This window comes from Eptatretus burgeri, chromosome 7 (assembly GCF_056783735.1).
Source record: "Eptatretus burgeri isolate ZD-2024b chromosome 7, Ebu_testis_v1, whole genome shotgun sequence".
Taxonomy (NCBI): domain Eukaryota; kingdom Metazoa; phylum Chordata; class Myxini; order Myxiniformes; family Myxinidae; genus Eptatretus; species Eptatretus burgeri.
Genome location: NC_140967.1, coordinates 87,005,226 through 87,025,990, shown reverse-complemented (window position 1 = coordinate 87,025,990; position 20,765 = coordinate 87,005,226). Strand labels below are relative to the sequence as shown.

Genomic DNA, 20,765 nt, shown 5'->3' with positions numbered 1-20,765 from the left:
TGCTCTTAACATATACACAACTTACCCATAACGTATTCGACGTGTGCCAGCTTGGTTCGGCAAATTTTTATAGGTCGGCATACGCTGGCTAAATCATCAAGGTGTGACTGCGTGGTTGATACTTTCAATTTTCAGGCGGTTATGGTTTAAATCGGCGTGCGGCAGGTTTTTAACAGGCTACGCCACGAGTTCGTCGGTGATACGTGCAGCGCGCTATGCCCAAGTTAAACTATCGTTGGGCATAGGTTGTGAACGTCGACAACAGGCGAAGCATTCGTTGGTATAAGTTATCTATAAGACAATGAAACGTTCTGTGCCCATTACTAATATGTTATGCATACGACCAACACGTTATATGAATACGACCAAAACTTTAAAAAAAAACATCAAAATTTCAGCGTACGCCAACGGTTTACATACATTTTTATACGTTGTCATTGCTGGCTGAATCGTCAAGGTGTGCCAGCACCTTAAGTGGCTCCTGATTAAAGCACTGTTCATGGAATTGCAATTCCACTCATTAAATTAACTAGATGTTAATTAATATTTCATATCAGGCTTTGGCATTCCTCCTGGATGCAAAAGACACAACATTAACTACGAAGGTGTGGAGAGGGAAATGGGGTGGTGGGAGTTGGGGGACTGGGGGAGGGAAGGGTGGCACCGTTGTCAGGATTCATAAATGAGAATCGAGAAACTCTTCCTCAGGAGAATGGAATCCCCTCTGGTTTAGGGAGGACACATGTACCAAAAACATTTCAACAGTCACAAACAGCACATAACACTGTTAATTAGAGAGCAAGCAAACAAAATATACCAACAACAACAACAAAACTAACTTGTGCAAATGAGTGATGATGTACTTGAAGACTTCCTGATTTATGAATGACATTTTCTTGATCTTCTTTTGAAGTGCCACAAGTTTTGATGTTCTATCAGGACAGCCTGCAAATGCAAAATGAACATCATTAAGCAGAGATTCAAAGTTTATTTGTGAAAGGAGTGCTGTTGGAATGTCTTGCAGTGCATGGCCTTGCATAAAGAAATATCCAAGATTTGTATTTTCGATGCGACATGCTAATCAGCGTCAAGTACCGAGTCACCATAAATCTGCTTTGTTCATCTCGATCACTCGTCGCAACCTATGTTAAACCAGGCCAGACTGTCTGCATGAGGCAAGTGACCCCAGCAAGGTCCAAAAGGGCAATATGGAATCGCAGAAAGACGATATAAATATATCAAACAAAAACACACACACGTGACAAGAAGGGCACGCGGTAGGGCACATTCCTCCACCAAGCTGATGAGTTTATGTTTTGTATCCCACTGATGGGCTGGATCTGGATTCAGACCTGAACTACAATTTAATCGGCTTTTTTTGTCACCTAACCGACTCATCCACCAAGCTTCGTCCAAATCCGTCCCTAAATTTTTGACATATCATGCACATCGCTTAAGCCCGATCAATCAATGGTGAAAGATCACTTGAAAAATTCTCGGATCCGGATTAGGATCTTCACCAAAATAAAATCAATTGGTCCTTGTTAGAAACCCAAGCTGCCCACCAAGTTTCATCCAAATCCATATGCAACTTTTTGAGATATCCTGCTAGATGTCGTTTTTGGTCCTATCTCTCAATGGTGAAATGTTTTTTTTTTAATTCTCAGATCAAGATCCGGATTCTGATCTTCACCAAAATCGAATCTTTTCATCCATGTCACATACCCAAGCTCTCCACCAAATTTCGGCCGAATCTGTCCACAACTTTTTGAGATATCCTGTTCACAAACAAGCAAACAGACAGACAGGGGTGAAAACATGATCTGCATCCACCTTCGGTGGCGGAGGTCAAAATTCACAACACGATACTCTGCAATGGCCGCACTCAAAGCTGCAATCAAACATAGACAAGAACCATTTTAATCAAATGCAGCATTCATTCGCTTCCTTAACTGACCGATAGCTTCGACCAACTCCGGGTGGATGTCGTAAGGCAGCAGGGGTTCGGGTAGCTCCGAGAAGAAGGCCTTGAGCAAGCCGGCGACCACGTTCACGTTCGCCTCCATTGCTTCAAAGCTTATGTTGTGATCTGCAAGTGATTGACAAATAGTACCAAATCCAACCATCCCAGACGACACACTACTATGACAATTCCAGGTGCTGAAGCATATCCTTTAAAGGCAGTGGTTCCCAACCTTTTGGGGTGTGCAAATCCCTTCCATACCACCGAATATTTTGCAGACGTTAATGTACGATTAACATGGTGACATAGCCACTTCATACTAGGCCACAGGAAGGATTAATTGTGGCCTTCTATGAATTGATGCTTCTGATGTGTGACGAGTCGCAGCGTGTGAAGTCATTTGATGGTGCAGGGAGGCTAATGTGTTGGATTTTTTTTTCTCCCCACGGATCCCCGCCAATGTGGACCCCCAGAGGTCCTCAGAGTATAGATTTGTAAACTCTGCTTTAAGGCATTTCTGAATTTTGACAAGCAAATCATATTTTCTTATGGCTAGCCATTGTGTAGATCGACCTTTAAATATATTGTTATTGTATACGTGGAATGCTGGAGAAAAAGAAAAACCTTGAAAAACGACCATAATTGGTTATGATGTTCCTATCTGAGCACTTGCCTTAAACAGCAGTGACTACAAGTTGAGATGACATCGATTGTGTTAAACTAAAGGAATAACGACGACCCGTTCAGTACTCTGTATTGGATGACAAAATATGATCAACAATTTTTTTCCCCTTCCCATCCAAGTATGTACGAGTCTTTCTGACGTTGTGCAATTGTGACTGTCGAGTGACATGGTTTGAACATTTGGCTCGAATGGTGGTACAGTGGTTCAAGTCCAGATCCATTATCAATTGAAGACTGCCAACAGATGAGAAATTGCAACAGTTATTTACAAATTCACATGGAAATGTTTGGAAGAGGGAAGCACATTAAGTTTTCCCAATACTCTGTGACAGCATGATTTTTTTTTTTTGTCACCCTAATAAATGATAAATAATAAATAAATACCGATACACCACGATTATAATCGCTTTCAGCAGAGGGTGGGGGAACCCACCTCCCAACCGCATACGACTCTCCCACTTGTCCCCCACCCCACCCCCCTTCCCTTCCCTCGGTCATTACGCTCACTCAAATTCATGTAATCTCAAGTGAGGCAAGTGAAGGTCTGATGATTAAAAATAAAAATAGAATAAGGATAGAAACTTGTACGATTGCTGAGAATTATTATGATAATAAAAAAAACATTTTTGAAATCATGATTGTGATATACCAGACTCAGAGGGGTTGTGGTCAGAGCATTTACTCCGAGTCTGGGAGGTTAGCGGCTCCATTCTGCCTCTCCTCCGGAATCATACCAAAGACCTTACAGTGGTAAGCGTTTCCTCATCGCTTGAACATCAGTATTGGAGGATAAAGCACAGATAACCCCCAGGAGTTGGCATCCATTGCAGAAGGAAGGGGGGGGTTCCCTAAAAATGCCCTGCTAACTGCAGATAGAGAAGCTCCGCCACGAGACGATGCCAATGTCTCCCAGTGTGTTATGGGGAAGTAACTTCCCCCAAGCTCAGTGGGCCTATTTGTCAGAAGTCAAGTCCTGTGTTGTCTGGTGTGTGTGTGTCGTTGATTGTTATCTCCATATGCGGGTTTCAGAAAATGGAACGGAGTCCCCCAAGGGCTTGAAGTAAACCACTCCGTTTCAGTAAGGGATCACGATTCATGGACCGAGTTGTGAAGGTTTCTTGTTCTCAAAGTTTTGTTCCAAGGGCCTCGGACAGCCTCCAACTGTAGCTTGTTTGTAATAAGATTCCCAGGGATGGTTTACAAGATCTCCATTGGATTGCAGAGCGTTGGTGCTGCTTACGCAGTCTCCTTGGCTATTGGGCACAATCCTGGATGGGATTGCCACTCCAACACAGTATACCAGCATGCTGGCACTCATTTTGCCATCCTCGGAAGGATGACAGGCCGAATTAACCCCACCTGGTATTAATTAAACAGCTGAGTGGGATTTGAACTCAGGACCCGAGGATCCAAAGCCCGCCACCCGAACCATTAAGCCAACACCAGGCACAAGGTCTCCATCATGTTCTTTTTATCATTCTCATTGCTACAATTATCACTGATACAATTTTTGTGCTCTTGAACGTGTGTGCACGTGTGTGAGAGGTGGCCTCAGGTCGAGCTCTTCCGAGAACAAACGGGGATTAACCCCCTCATAATACACTCGGTACCCGTGGCCGTAACAATATAATGAAGGGAAAGTCTGTTAAAAGTGCCATGACTGATGAGAAAATCAATGAATCAATGATAGCGATGACTCCATGTAATGTAGTGTGCATTAAGTATGCGAATGCAAAAAATGACCTCATTGTGCGAAGAAAAATGGACGTTTGCTCAAGATGAAAAAAAATTGAAAACCACTACATACAGGATGAACCCTGCAAGCACCACCCCTCCTAGGAATAGGTTGGAAAAATTAATGCCCAGGGCGTTTCTTGCAGGAAATACGGCACATATATATATATATATATATATATATATATATATATATATATATATATATATATATATATATATATATATATATATAATTTGAAAGTAAGTAAAATAATGTATTTACTACTTGTATAAAAGCCTCATTATACTGTTTTTCATACAACTTGAACTGCTGCGAGTACAGCAAGTTACCGATTTACGTTGAGCCTCTTTGCGTCGTTACAATAGAATATCATTAGCACGTTACGGGACAATAGTCGATTTAAGTGGCATTTGTCCGATATGTCGTTCAAATTTTTTAAGTACATGCAGTATACTGTAGTGCACCTTGCGAAATTTTTAAACAAAGTAACGCCATCTGCCAGTGTAGAAGTGACAACATCGTGTTGCCCACTCGTGGAGAATCAACAACAAACATGGCAAGCATTCAGTGGATGCCGCGTCGCCTTATCTCCCAGTCTCGCGTGTTTCATCCTGTGGTGAATTGTAATTAAGTCGATTCTTCACTCCTTAAGTATGTGTTATATGTACTTGAGTGAAGGCTAAGTTAAGTTCGGGTGGCAATTTTTTTCTGCTGACAGCGCATCCCTCCCCTCCCTCCCCCCCCTCATTATTAACACTATGCATATGGGAAAATCGTATCCGAATAACGTCGTTTCGTATCACGTCACAGTTTTATAAAATGGACCCGCGACGTAAATCGGTGACTTGCTGTACTGTATCTTCTTTGCAGAACCTTTGGAATGTCCACGTATGACCTACGACAAAGACAATAAATATGACTTCCTCACCACTTCAGAGCATCACAACTTTACATAATTAATATATCAGTATAGATATTAAGCAAGCAAGTGGCTTAATATAGAGAATTACATATTAAACTAGTGGGGCATGCTCGCAGACTGCAAGCAGAAGCTGGGGTGCATCCGAAGTGCAAACGTAATAAAAACTAGAGTGAAGTCGATGGTGCGCCATTGCAAATCCCCATGCTTCTCACCTAAAGCAAAGTTTAAAGTTGAAAGATGGTAAAAAGTTCCACCAGGAATGACCCAATATCAAATTTTCAGTTAAATGTATATTTCCATTTTGACCTGTGTGACCCAAGTCCCCACCCCCTGGGGCATGAACCTGGGATCAAATCCAAAAATTTGCTACATATTTCATGTGTTCCCCAATGATGACTGCAAGTGCAAAGTTTCACTTTAAAATGTTTTAAAATGTGCCAGTAATTGCATTTTTTGGTATTTGACCTTTTGACCCTGCCCCAGGGAGTGGGGCCAAAATTGATACTGCGCTTGCACCTTCCATCTGGTGATCATAACTTCCAACTTTGGTGAATTTCTGCCAAACCATTTAGGAGGAGAAGGCGTGGCGGATGGACGGACAGAGACAGGTAATGTAAGTTTCAATGTAAACAAGTCCAAAATTTAAAACTAAACTGTTGTTTACATTCTAATTGGTTGCGAGGCAATGCCAAGAGGCGGAGTTTATGATTCCATGTCGAAGACGAACGTTAAGTTGTGGATGTGGAGCTTAAAAACCGAAGTGGAAAACAAACAGGAATTGTTATACACTTACAGCTGTTCCCATGTTGCACGAGCTGTTCCCAATCCGAGAAACACCAGCTCCCTTGGAGAGCGATTGTGTCGTGCAAGATCGCGCGACATCCCATTGTCTTACTTTAGTCACGTGACCCTCCGTGAGCAGAGCGAGGCAACGCAGGCTGACATTTTTGTTTTTTTTTGCGGATATATTCATTTATGGAGAGTTGTGAGATTTCTTTTTTTCCTGGAATCGTGGATTCAAATTACATCATTATGCAATTTTTCAATTTTCTAGCCCTCCGAGAAAGTACGAAACATTTATACGAATGAGTGAGTCAGTGGTTCGAATGAGCTTTTTATACGAGACGAGCAGTTTATCCACCATTCAGGAGGATGAAGTATGTGAATTATTTTCTGAATAAAGTATATGCTTCAAATAAAACCTGATGGATGTTTGTGTGGTTTTATATTTTGCATTGAAAATGATTTTTAAAAATTTTGATTAATTCAAAACATTAACATGCATGCATCACAGGATAACCCATTCAATGAATGATGGAGGCAATCCCAGGAAATTCATGAGGCAGGGATCCCAGGTCAGTGCTTGTCTGAAACACCCCCCCCCCACCCTCCTCCCCACGGGAGAGTAATACCCCCTCCCTCTGGTGGGGGTCAGAAAAGCACTTGCACTATGCCACATGTGCAGTACAAAATTGCAAGTAGTCTCCACAGCTGGGTTGTAAACCCTCTCCCACGACCACCGGTGGCGCTATAGTATACGGTACACATTGCGGTTGATTACAAACAACCATCCACCTACCGTGTTTTTCAGTTTTATTATATTGATGATATGCGAGAGTGATCAATCGTGGATTGAGAAAGGGTAAGAGGAGTGGCTCACCAGTCGAATTCTTCCAATATGGAAGAGGAAGGGAGACGTTCAATATCCGGGGAGGTACCGAGGGGGTAGAGGGATGACAGATTGGATGTTTATGCTGAGACAGTTGGTAAAGAAGAGATTTTAGATACAAGGTGAAATGGTGTGGTTTCGAGACCTTGAGAAGGCTTACGACATTGTCCAAAGAGAGATGGTGATGGCAAAGTGAAGATGGATCGGAGTGCCGGAGGCAGAAGTTGAGGTTGGTATGAGGAAATGAAGGGAAGACTTTTGGTTGGCCAAGAGTTACCCGAAGAGTTCAGTATGAGCATCAGAATGAGGCAAGGAAGTTCACTCGGTCTACAACTGTATATTGTGACGTCCACGGGACTTGAACAGTCCCGCCAACGTAGAATGAGCCGAAACGATGGAGGCGGTTTATTTATTTATAACCCAAACATGGCGGTTCTAATCGCTCTACCGCAAACGGGACGAGGAAGGTGGCACGAGTCGCTTTTCACTGAGTTGATGATGTTTATTTGTTTTCATTATAAACCAGAAATAACAAGACTCGGCAAGAAGAGGGATCCGGGGCGATTCGACGGGATGGTGTGGGATCGGACGTGGGGAAAACACAGACAATTCCAATGAATATACAATTCTCAAACCATCTAAGGCGCCAAGTACACACACACACACACACACACACACACACACACACACACACACACACACACACACACACACACACACACACACACACACACACACACACACACACACACACACACACACACACACACACCGTAGCTACTTCTAGTGGTCAGGCTGGACCGTGGTGTGGACGCAACTGTCCCTGGATCGGCGTCGGACGAGCCGGCCTTGCTCTCGTCAGGGGGGCAGGAGAAACCGTGGTGCTGTCGACCTCCTGGTCCTGGCACAAGTCCGCTCACAGCCACCAGGGAACCAGTTCTGGCGCCAAGTTGCGAGCAGGAGAGGGAGCCAGGTCCGCCCGCCGTTCGACCCCGTACTCCGAGTCAGCAGAACCCCAGAGCCAACCAAGGTGAGGCACGAGGCTCAGCAAGGCTCCAAGACACGATGAAGAATACGATCGAATCAGCACAACAACAAGTACGCTTCCGGCGCAACAGCCTCCACACCCAAAAAAACACGATCTTTTTGTCCCGATCTTCTTCCTCTCCCTTTTCGACCCCGAACAGAACCTTTTTATCCTCCCGTCCTCGTCACTTCCAATCGAGCTGTTTTATTGGTCCACCGCCGTCGCCTTCCGCCAATCGTGATCACGGGGCGGAGCCATCCGCAGCCCTGTCCTGTGACGTCACGGCCAGCCTCCAGGGACTACTAAAAGGGGTTTACGCAGACACACTTACCCTATCCCGTGTCCCTATCTAATTACGTGACAATTATCATTTCCCCCTTGAAGAAATGAACATTTACTAGACAACTTATCACCACTGAATTGCTACTTATTACATCGAGATCCTGGTAAACTCGAACAGCATGGCATACCTAATTAAACATCCTAATTACCCTTTGAATGCATACCCCCCCTCAAACGTAACAATATTATTGGGATGAAGCTAGTGGACAGGAGGGTCCAGCAAGGCAGGCATTCTTTGAAGAATAATATATACAGACTATCGAGTTATTGTGGTGAGAGGGGGCATGAAATGCAGAAGGCATTGGAGGAATGAAGGGATTCGCTCAAGAGACATGGATTGAAGGTGAGCCTGGAGAAGACTGTGGTAACATAGGTCGGACAGCACAGAAAGGAATTCAACACCAGTGTAGAGGGGAAGAATATTTGGCGGGGAAGCAGATTTGAGTATCCAGCTGGAACAATGACCAAGGGTGGTAGTTCAGAGGCAGAGATGCAGAGGAGGATACAGGTGGGTGCATGTGCACGGAGGAGGGTCAGGGACTCGTGGAGGACAGGGAAATATCGTGGATATTGAAAGGGAAAGTTATTGGGTCTTGTGCAACGTCAGCCTCCCTTTAAGGTACGGAGATGGCGGCACTGGCAGAGAAGCATCAACAGAGGCTGCAGGTCGGTGAAAACAGCAGAGACAGGAGGATAGTGGGAATGAAGAGGGTGAATAGAAGAAGGATGCACAAACTGAGGGAGGAGATACATCACCGGTCAAAAGTTTTAGAACACCCCCATTTTAACAGTTTTCTTGAAATTTAAGCAGTTCAATCCAGTGAATAACCTGAAATGGTACAAAGCTAAGTGGTAAACTGCCAGAAATTAAAAATAAAGAGTTTAGGTTGCCAAAAACTGAAAAATAATGCAAATATCAGAGTTGTTAAAAAGGGCATTTTTTAGGGAACAAGTAATGGGATAGAAACGACAGCTGTTCTGCAGCAATGGAAGTAAATTAAGCCTTGAAAGTTGATGCAAACAATTCCTTCAGGTGTCCCAACTTTTGTTGATTAGTTACAAACCCTGTCTGTATAAAAGCAGTGCTGGAACAGACTGTGTTGCTTCACCCTCTGAAGCATTATTTGGACAATATTGCACTGCAGGAAGTAGTATATTGCTATAATAATGGCGAGAAACTGACAACTAACAAAGGAAGACAGACAGAGCATTATAATCCTTACAAGTGTTGGTCTTTCCTTTGGAGAAATTGCAAAGGAAGCCAAGGTGTCAGTGAGTACAGTTTCCTACACCATCAAAAGGCACTTGGAAACTGGAGGAAACTCTGACAGGAGGAGGTCTGGCAGACACAAAGCCGCAACACAATCAGAAGAGAAGTTTCTGAGAGTCAACAGCTTGCGTGATAGGAGGCTCACAGGACAGCAGCTTCAACCACAGCTCAACACTGGTCGAAGTAAAGAAGTCTCAGTTTCAACTGTGAAGAGAAGACTTTGAGCTGCAGATTTGACAGGTCGAGTGGCAGTAAGAAAGCCGTTGCTAAGATGGCAAAATAAGAAAAAGATGCTTGCCTGGGCCATGAAGCACCGCCAGTGGACGAATGAAAACAGGAAGGTCTTATGGACCGATGAAACAAAATTTGAAATCTTCGTTTCATCACGCAGGGTTTTTGTACGCCATCGAGTACGCGAAAGGATGGTTCCTCAGTGTGTGACACCAACTGTCAAACATGGAGGAGGAAGCGTGATGATCTTTTGTTGGATACAGAGTCGGCGACTTGCACAGAGTAACTGGCACCCTGAACCAAAAGGACTACCACAGCATTTTGCAGCGCCATGCAATACCCTCTGGTCTACGCCTAGTTGGTCAGAGGTTCATCCTACAACAAGATAACGACACAAAACATACCTCCAGGCTGTCAGAACTACCTTCGAAGAAAAGAACAAGACGGCAGGCCTCAAATCATGGAATGGCCAGCACAGTCTCCAGACTTCAACCCCATCGAGCTGGTTTGGGATGAACTGGACAGAATGGTGAAAGCAAAGCAACCTACAAGTGCAACACATTTGTGGAAACTTCTGCAACAGTGTTGGGAAGAACTTTCCGAACAATATTTGATTTCCATTGGAGAAAGAATGCCACGAGTATGTTCGGCTGTTATATCTGCAAAAGGTGGCGACTTTGATGAGTCAAAAATTTAGATTAAATTTTGGGTTCAACAAAACGATTCCATGATTTATTTTTTATCTGCAATTGTTCTATGCTTTAATTTCAGAGTACATTGAAATATTAAACTGCTTAAATTTAAGTAAAAACTGGGAAAATGGGGGTGTTCTAAAACTTTTGACCGGTAGTGTAGATGTGAGGATGACCTTGACAGGGAGGTTGGTAAATAGCAGGCATATGTTGGCTGGGCACCTGGTGTGGATGTAGGAACAGAGAATGGCAAAGAAAGTGTACGGGTTGAGAGAATAAGGTACGAGGAAAAGAGGTAAACCTCGACTGAGATGGGAAGATTGTGTGAGGAGGGATGTCAGTGAGGTGGAGGGGGTAGAAGAGTGGAGAAAGTTGTTTGGGAAAAAAAAGAGGGCAGTGGGGTATTGTACAAAGGCACAGCAGCAGCAGCTTGATACCATTAGGCCTCACTCCATAGAAAGGCTAATTATGAAGAAGAAGACGATGATGATGATGATGATGCTAGTCAAAGCATGTTCATGCACTGAATCCTCTCTGGAGAGGGTGGGGGGGGGGAGGAGGGGAGTCAGGCTTGGTTAGTGAAAGGCTTATAAAGCTTACGCAGGAAAGATTACTCACAATAGCCTGATCTAAGTTTATCACCAAAACCACAAGATACTGACTCATTTGTTGATAGTGCAGTTTTAGAAGTGCACAACCCTATAAAAATGTACGATCAGCTGAAAATTTGCAAAACCTGTAATTCACTCAAAAGGAAAGTAGAAAGACGTGTTTGGTTTTGAAAATTATCACTGGTGACTACAAATTTGGAAAGTCCCAACCATTTCAAAAACAGAATCTCAGCCGTTGTCAATAAAGTGGTTTGCAATTTGAATCATGGGGAAAATGATGATGATTAAGTAGCAAATCAGTTACAAAACTGGAGCAAAATAAAGGAAGTAATTTCGTTTATCCTTCACCACCATGACTTCCTGCCAATGTTCTCCATCACTGGAAGGGAAGTTTTCTTATTTTAGTTAAACAAGATGTACTTTGAAGAGAATCGCAAAATGAAAGTAGCGATTAACAAGAGGAAAAGAAATAAAATAAAAAATAAAATAACAATAATAATAATAATAATAATAACACTAATAAAGGAGAAAACGAGACAGACTCGTTTTAGAAAATCCTGCAAAAATATTTGCAAAATATCAACAGTCGAGATAAAACGAGAATGCAAAACAAGGAAGCAATATATTTACAGGGCCAAGTTAAACACAAAACAAAAATGTTTCCAAGTTAAGTGTCCCTCACAGAATTACTGGGGACAGCTAACACTGTGGTGTACTTTGCAAAACAAAAAGGTAAGTTGGACGTTCATGTTCCCAGAGTTGACCCTTTGACGAATGAAAATCGGTCGCAACCATTTCCCAAGTTTATGTATAGGGGAAGTTGCATGGAGAAAAATGTGGAAAGAGCGCTCGACTGCAATGGCTTTGTTTGCGAGGATAGACGGCACATGCTCTTGACTATTTATGTACCGTTCCATATAATTACTAGCAGGGCACTCGGTAGGGCGCATACCTCCGCCACATCACGCCTGATCCACGAGAACATTTCGGGCACAACACATTTTTGAAATATCATGCTATATATCGTGTTTGGCCCTATCTCTCAATGGTGAAGAATCACTTTACAAATTAAATCATTCTTGGATCCAGATCCGGATTCGGATCTTCACCAAAATCGAATCAATTCGTCCTTGCGACACACGCAACCTGTCCGCCAAGTTTCATCCCAATGCGTCCACAACTTTTTGAACTATCCTGCTATATGGGCTGTTCCACAGTAATATGCTACATTTAAGGGTCTTATCTTCAGGAGCTATCACAGAATTCCTAAAGTATCCATACAATACCACTAACATGCTTTTAGGTGTATATATATACTATTTATAGCAAAACCACTATTGTCCGAAAATGAAAGCGTGCAGATAAAATTTTATTCACTGTGATGGGAATAAATCTTTGTCTTAAGTGTTATATTAAAAACTACATAGATTTACCAAGAGTTTTGTATGAACACATACGTTTTTGATTGAGACTGGTTTAGATTATATGTGTAAAAAGACTTTATGATATCCCGCACCCTGAATTTGCCAAAAATATACTTCAATGTGAATGCTGGGGGGTTGAAAACTGAGTAACAAACGTTATGCTATCCGTCAATTCGTCATGAAAGAAACAAGATGCTCAAGCTGCACAACCTTTAAAAATACGGTCTTGTTATTTTTGTGATAACATAACTTAACCTAAATGACAAATGTGTAACAAAGGATAACATTAGTGGTAAGTCCATATCGCCGTAAAAGTTGTACAATCTGGCTTTCCGATTGCGGTCCAAAGTCACGTTTGTTACAGAAGGCTTTGAGCCAGTCGGAGGTCGTTTAATAATAATCATCACTACGAGAGCCTACGCTATCAATTAATTGGGCTGGGTTAGATTATCTTCTTACTGTTGGATTCCAGTAGTGGAGGGGTCAGTCTTTTATTTCCCCTCATTTGCAAGATAAACTGGACACACTTAATGTGGACTATGTATGTAACACAATGGTTACCCATTACTGTGGAAAGGCTCATATATTACTTAAGCCCTATCTCTTAACGGTGAAAAATCACTTAAAAAAATTATCAGATCCAGATCTTCACTGAAACTGAATCGATTCTTTCTTGTCACACAACCAACGTGTCCACCAAGTTTTGTCCAAATCCGTCCGCAACTTTTTGAGATATCGTGCTACGCATCGATTTTGGCCCCCATCTCTCAATGGTGAAGAATCGCTTAAAAAATTCCAGCAGTCAGATCCGGATCCGGATCTTCACCAAAATCGAATCATTTTGTCCCCGACACACACCCAACCTGCCCACCTAATTGCGTCCGAATCTGTCCACAAGTTTGTGAGATATCCTGCTCACAGCCAGACAGACAGACAGACAGACAGGGGTGAAAACATTACCTGTGTCCACCTTCAGTGGCAGAGGTAACCAAGCAGGCACTTACACACTCAGAAATGATCTCATTTCATTTCTCAGTGAGATGACTGTGCTTATAGCATTGATGCTACCGTGCTGGTTTGTCATCATTGTTTTAGGGTCACACCTCTTCATTAAAATGATACAAGGGCAGAAATGGTAACTGGAAAAAGAATTAAATTATACTTTTAAATGTACACCCATGATATTGACCAAAAGGCTTTCTTTTCCCAATAGTACAGTCTAAGTGGACAAACTGTATTTTTGACATGACAAATGATAGTAATGAATGAAATCTATACTGAACCATTGAATCAAAGAAAGAAGGTTTTTACCAACTGATTACGAACCTTTCTCACTCATGCTAAACGATGCAAGTATCACTGAGAAATAACCAAGTTGAGTTGTCGATAATTACGGTTGAAAAATCTTTTGAATACATTGTGAAAATACAACAATGTTTTGGCAAGTAGAGTAAAACAAGAGCTGGCAGGATGGCCGACATGTACGCGCATCCCCCTCTGAGCAGTCCGAATCCCAGCCCAACTATAAACTGTCATCCCGGTGTCACCCAGGCAGATCGAGTCATCAATGTGTGCGCCGTCTCTCGGGTGGACGTTAAACAGGGCATCCCGCCTGCCGGCATTCGTTGGTGGACATTGAAAATCCCACGATATCCTTCAAGAACAGTCGGCAAGCTATCGCCGGCACCCCAAACGAATTACAAATTCCTACCCTGACTACCACTGGGAAGGCAACGGCAAACCACCCAGTGTAATTGTTGATGTCAAGACTGCTTTGGCAGCACTGGGTTTGCGTTCGGCTAGAGACCCAGAATTTGTTAGTTTCGGCCAAAACCGAAACAAACTTTTAATTAGTTGGCTTTGTACATTGCAAAAGGCTCATGTAGTTTTCTTACAGGTTATATGGCTTGTGGAGGAGCTGTTGCATGCAGACACAGACCACAGTCAACACTGGACTTGCTTTCGGACAAACATAGCCAGCAATGGAACTTCCAAGAAACACTCTGGGTGCCGGCGACGCCATCTTTTGACATTGCTGTTCTCTGTGCAGTCAGCGGGGCAATTGAGAAGAAATCCTAATCCCCCGCCCCATAATCTTGTGGGAAGACAACCTACGGGATTTGGCCAAGCTCCATCCTCTAAATGCTGAGTATCAAGCAAGGAAGCAGCATGGACAAACGGAGAGCAAACCTATAGTAACCAGTAGGGGACTTAGAGAGAAAGTAGATTATTTAATTTCCCTGCTTTTCCATTAATGTCACCTGACACAGCTTGCCTTGTTCGACATCATATCCAAAAAGCATGCCTTGAACTTCGATGATGTTAAAACTTCACACATGCTATATTACATCACAATGAAATCAACAGGGTATCAATCATCCGAATTCCACTGATCAAAGCAAACATCGAGTGGCGATAAAAAAAATTAACACCATTTAAAAAGCAATCTTAACCATTTTGTACAGCATTAAAAATATTGAAAGATAACCAGAAACATCAGAATTTTGCCACATTCATCTAACGATACTCGTGGAAACGCAAACTTGACGTACACACGGGTTTCGCGTCACTACCGGAAAGAGGTGACCCAAGACTTTCTGGTAGGGTGGTGAGCATGTGTGCTTGCCAGACCAGGATACAGTGTAAAAGCATACAACATCGATATGAATTTGGATGTGCCGGAATCAAGTCACACATGCAACCCACATAATGCATGCACAGTACACACTTTCAGCAACAGGGGACACCTAAGACAGCCCAACACATGCAGTGGTGAGTTATTACATCAGCACGACTGATATGTTGAATGGTGAAAGTGAACCAGAATTGCCATCTTCACCAATGCTGTTTTGGATTGTGGTGCAACACCTCCCACGCAACATTCCAGCAAGACGCTATGTATGCTTTTATGTTTCGCACCGCACCACCGAGCCCCACAGACATGCCATTTATTCATCAAAAATCCAATTGTTGTCTCAGCAGATGAGAATCTCAGGACACAGTTATTGTTTCGTATGCAGCCTGCGGCTGCTGGTTGCATCATTGCTGAGAGCGTGGCTGTGCCGCTGATGCAGTACTCCTGTTACCAGTACATAGTATGCTGGTACTCATTTTGCCGACCTCGAAAGGATGGCAGGCTGAGTTAACCCCACTGGTATTATCTCAACGGCATGACGGGGGCTCAGAGCATGGTGAAACAATGAGACGATAGAAACAAACAACCGTCTCATGTCTCTAATTTTCCATAATGAAAATAAATGAATAGAAAAAGACACATTTGCATGACTTTGTTCATGCAAAACACCTTTACAGTGCTCCGATTCACATTCTGGTCATTTTACCTGAAAAAAAAAAACGTTCGGTACTGCCGAAGCAGTTTCTTCTGCTTCGGTGGTTTGCAATTGCCTTTCCAGCAGTGAGTCAGGGCAAGAATTTGGAATTTGTTCAGGATGTCGTTGATAGCTCGCCTACTGTTCGTGAAGGACAGCGTGCAACGTTTAACGTCCACCAACTAATGTTAGCAAACAGGACGCCCGTTTAGCGTCCATACGAGGGACGGCAAACAAAATTATGAATTATTACCCTCCCTGTGAAACAACGGGATGAGAGTTTTTGTCGCTGGGATTCAAACCCAGGCAAGACGGCTTAGGAGTGAGTGTGCATGCCTGTAGTGTAGGCCATCCCATCAGCCCTGCTCCGATTAAGCAGTTCCAAATATTATGAAAAGGACTCTATCTTAGAAGTCAACATTACAAAAGTGATTTGTTTCGAGCCCACATCATGCAGGAGCAAATCCCAATTGCACCGTCAATACTGCACAGGGCGACACGTCCACGATGGCGATCATTAGGAGCACACCCTGCCAAGAATGCCACAAAATTGTTCCGAGTACTCCCGGAGCACCATTACATAAATGCTCAAAATTTGCTATTGTTGAAAATGGTTCTCCAACAAAAATAACAATGCCACGTGATGATGTTCAATGTTAACCTAAAGCCTGTTCCCTTCATGTTCGACATTGAGTGGGTAAAGCTCCCTCTGCGGACAAGGTCACAGTACTTTATGCTTGAAAATCACGTGCAATAAAAGGTAACACAAGCATGGCATATGAGTGTTTGTTAGTTAATGCACTTGCCTGTATCAAACTTTCGTTGCAAAGCGTCCTGCTCAGCTTTGTTGCCACACACACGATACAACCCTTCTTGAGACAAACCTGGAAAAAACAAGAGGACATTGCGAAATGATCCACAAGACCACCAACGTACGACACCCCTCCCCCCCAAAGAAATCCCATAATGAGGCGCAGCAAAAAAAAAACCCTAATGTTTTACCAGCTGGAGATCCAACAGATTTATTTGTGTGCATGATGGACAGGCCTGAAGAATGGGAGGAATGCAACCTCAAAATAATCATAATGATGCATTGTGGCTTGTACACTCGGAGCAATATATAACATACAAACACGACATGGCAAAAAGTACTGGATGTGGACACCTGCTCGTCCCACATCTCATTCCAAAATCATGGGCAATAATATGGAGTTGGTCCCCCCCCTCCCTTTGATGCTTAAACAGCCTCCACTCTTCTGGGAAGGCTTTCCACCAGATGTTGAAACATTGCTGCGGGGATTTGCTTCCATTCAGTCACAAGAGCATTAGTGAGGTCAGGCACTGATATTACGCGATTCAGTCTGGCTCACAGTCGGCGTTCCAATTCATCCCAAAGTAAAGGTGCTCGATGGGGTTGAGGTCAGGGCTCTGTGCAGGCCGGTCAAGTTCTTCCGCACCGATCTGGACAAACCATTACTGTATGGACCTCGCTTTGTGCACGGGGGCATTGTCATGCTGAAACAGGAAAGGGCGTTCTCCTGGCATTCGCTAAACCCAGATTAGTCCGCTGGACTGCTAGATGGTGAAGCGTGATTCATCACTCCAGAGAACACGTTTCTGCTGCTCCAGAGTCCATAGGGCAGTGAGCTTTACACCACTCCAGACGACACTTGGCATTGCCCATGGTGATCTTACGCTTGCGTGAGGCTGCTCGGCCATGGAAACCCATTTCATGAAGCTCTCGCTGAACAGTGCTTGTGCCGACGTTGCTTCCAGAGTCAGTTTGGAACTCGGTCGTGAGTGTTGCAACTCACAGAATATTTTTCCGCATTACACGCTTCAGCACTCGGCGGTCCCGTTCTGCGAGCTTGTGAGGCCTACCACTTCGTGGCTGAGTTGTTGTTGCTCCTAGACGTTTCCACTTTACAAGAACAGCACTTGCAGTTGACCGAGGCAGCTCTGGCAGGGCAGTGATGAACTGACTTGTTGGAAAGGTGGCATCCTATGACGGTGCCATGTTGAAAGTCACTGAGCTCTTCAGTACGGCCCATTCTACTGCCAATGTTTGTCTATGGAGATTGCATGGCTGTGTGCTTGGTTTTATACACCTGTCGGCAATGGGTGTGGCTGGAATAGCCGAATCCATGAATGTGGAGTGCCTGCATACTTTTGGCCATGTCGTGTGTGTATGTACATATATATGTTATTTGTGCGTCTGTGTCTCTCTCTGTCTGTCTCTGTATATTGATGTTCCTTATGCACAGCCACATCTTTTAAGTCACAAACTCCAAACTTGGGGTACAAACACAACTTTGCGTTGGGGATAACATAGGCTGTGTAGCTGTGGCCTCACGTGGAGGTGTAGTGGGCGGGGAAAGGGGGGCATGAATTATCTGTGCAAATGTGTACCGTGCATCGCCACCTGCACGTATGTGTATATATATATATATATATATATATATATATATATATATATATATATATATATATATGCAAATGTACCCGCGACACCGGGTTCCTCCACCCACTCCTTCCTCTCACTCCTACCACCCCCCTCACCACACCTCCCTCCCTCCGGACATTTAACCCACCCCTTCCCTCTCTCCTCGAACCTCCACCCACCCCATCCTTCCTCTCACAAAGGTACCTGGCGTTGCCCGGGATCTAACATACATATAATGGACTACCACAATTCAGCACATGTTTTGAACAATTATATTTATCAAGCTACAAAATATTGAACAGAAATATCAACAAAATTGAACATATTATTGTCATGCTTTTGGGTAGACAACATTGCATGTTTTTCCATCAAGGACGAGAACATATAAATTGTTTGGTGTTCCAACTCGAGAACATCCCACAAATAGTTGACCACGTGAAAGACACGGAGAAGACAGATGTTAGCCAGCAACCCTCAGTGATTGGCCTTGTGCTTTGTTGATCAACACGGCAAAACTGAGTCAAACTGGAAACTTAAGTCTCTTCAATTCAAATGGCGGATCATTTGGGATGATGGGGATTCTTGGTATAAAGACATCTTCTCCTTCAGCATTTGCAGTGTTTATGGTCGCTTCAATCACATGTGGCATCAACCGTTTCACACTTAATCTTGTTGTGTTACAGAGCTTTGGAGCATCCAAATTCCGAAGCAACATGATAGGGGACCCAATTTTGAATACCAAGTTGTGAGGCGGTATTCCAGGAGATTCCAATGAGTTGAGGAATTCAGTAGGATAATGCACAGCCTGGTCTATTTCTACGACCGAGTCAACAGATTTGTACGTCCTTGAATCACCTGGTATTTTCTGGAGCACCTGGGAATTTATGACATTCACAGTTTTATTATTTGGGGGCAAGTATTGCACAATCACATAGCCATTTGGTATTGGTATAATGTTGGGCAATGTTTGGATAGACTTTGTCTTTCAGCTATTCAACAAAAGGTACAGTATTGCCACAGCCAACTCGGATTGATATCTTGCCATCTGCAGGATCAAGCCGAATTTTTCCATCGCCAATAAGGAGGAGGAGAGCAGAAAATTCACCTGCTGTGTGATCTCCTTGTCGGTGGAATCACACATTTGTTTTAAAGTTAAGTTTTGCAACATTTTTCCGCACACAGGATGCTTTTAGGCATGCATTCCCCTCATCGGCAGGTGTGCCACCGGGAATAATGGGCAATGTTTTCTGGAAATCTCCTGATAAAAGCAGAGTAGCTCCACCAAATGCAGTAATTTATTATTGCCATGAATGTCTTTCATTGTGCGATCCAGAGCTTCAAAAGCCAATTCGTGAGACATGGTACATTCATCCCATACTACGAGCTGACAGTCTCGCAAAATCTTGGCCGGTCCAGTGCCCTTTTTATATTGCACGGTGGACTGTCCGTATTTGTAAGATTTAGTGGTAGTTTGAAGGCAGAAGGAGCTGCTGTCCGTCCGGCATCAGGTAAAGTTGCTGTTATGCTGGGTCATGCACAAGGGCAATCTTTTGCTGCTGCCGTACTTTAGCCAAGAGAAGGTCCGGTACAAAGGTTTTTCCTGTTCCCCCTGGAGCATCCAGAAAGACAATTTCACCAGCTTTGCTGGTAATCTTCTCAAAAATTACTTGATATGCTGTGGCTTGATCGAGTACCAATTGAGGCTCATTATCTTCAACAAATTTGGAAAGTGTTTCAATGTTGTAACTGGTCTCCCTCAAGACTTCTCTGGAAAGTGTTGAAACTTGATTCCTGGTTGCACTAGGTAGACCAAACTGCCCAAGATCTTTGTCACTCAATAATATAACTTTGTTCTCCAGTGAAATCAAAGCTTCATTGTATGTATCAGGAGTATATTACACATTCACACCTGGATAACCTCTTTGTGCCGGGTTGAAAATATCCTCTGCCAAACTTTTTGTCCCAAAGCTGTCCAGGATTGGATACTCTACATGTGGTTAGCATGACTGAAATAGATTCCTTAGCCTAGAAGGATACTGTGCAGCAGAGGCTTCTGCTGACGTTGCATTCCAATGAGCATCATCTTCTAATAGGACAAGCTTTTGGCAGGCTTCTTGAAAAGTCGAACAAATTTTTTTTTCATGACAATTGTAAAATATTTGAAGGATGTTGGAGCTCTCATAGTATGAAGCAATAACCGAAGAAAGAAACATTCAAAGTTGCTTGGATGCACAGTGTATACCACGGGCGGACTGACGGTATTCTTGGCCTTCGGGTAAAAGGGGTCTTTCGGCTCCCGAGATCAAATGTTTTAATGAGACATAGTGAAAAATAAGTTTCCTAAAACAAATATTTTTGCATAAATATGCAGAATAATAATGAGACTGTGAATTTAAAACAAATATGCTGTAATTTACGAA

The 20,765-nt window shown here is 43.3% G+C and overlaps 1 protein-coding gene across 1 annotated transcript in view; it reads right to left on the bottom strand.

The window, feature by feature from the left end:
• LOC147023689 (rho GTPase-activating protein 5-like) overlaps window positions 1-20,765 on the bottom strand; it is a 41,172-nt gene that overhangs the window by 3,856 nt on the left and 16,551 nt on the right. Inside the window, exons 4-6 of the mRNA XM_085889408.1 lie at window positions 16,709-16,786; window positions 1,958-2,089; window positions 840-945 (exon numbers count right to left, since the gene is read on the bottom strand). Coding sequence (XP_085745534.1) covers window positions 840-945; window positions 1,958-2,089; window positions 16,709-16,786 — 316 coding nt within the window. The remainder of the gene's footprint in view (window positions 1-839; window positions 946-1,957; window positions 2,090-16,708; window positions 16,787-20,765) is intronic.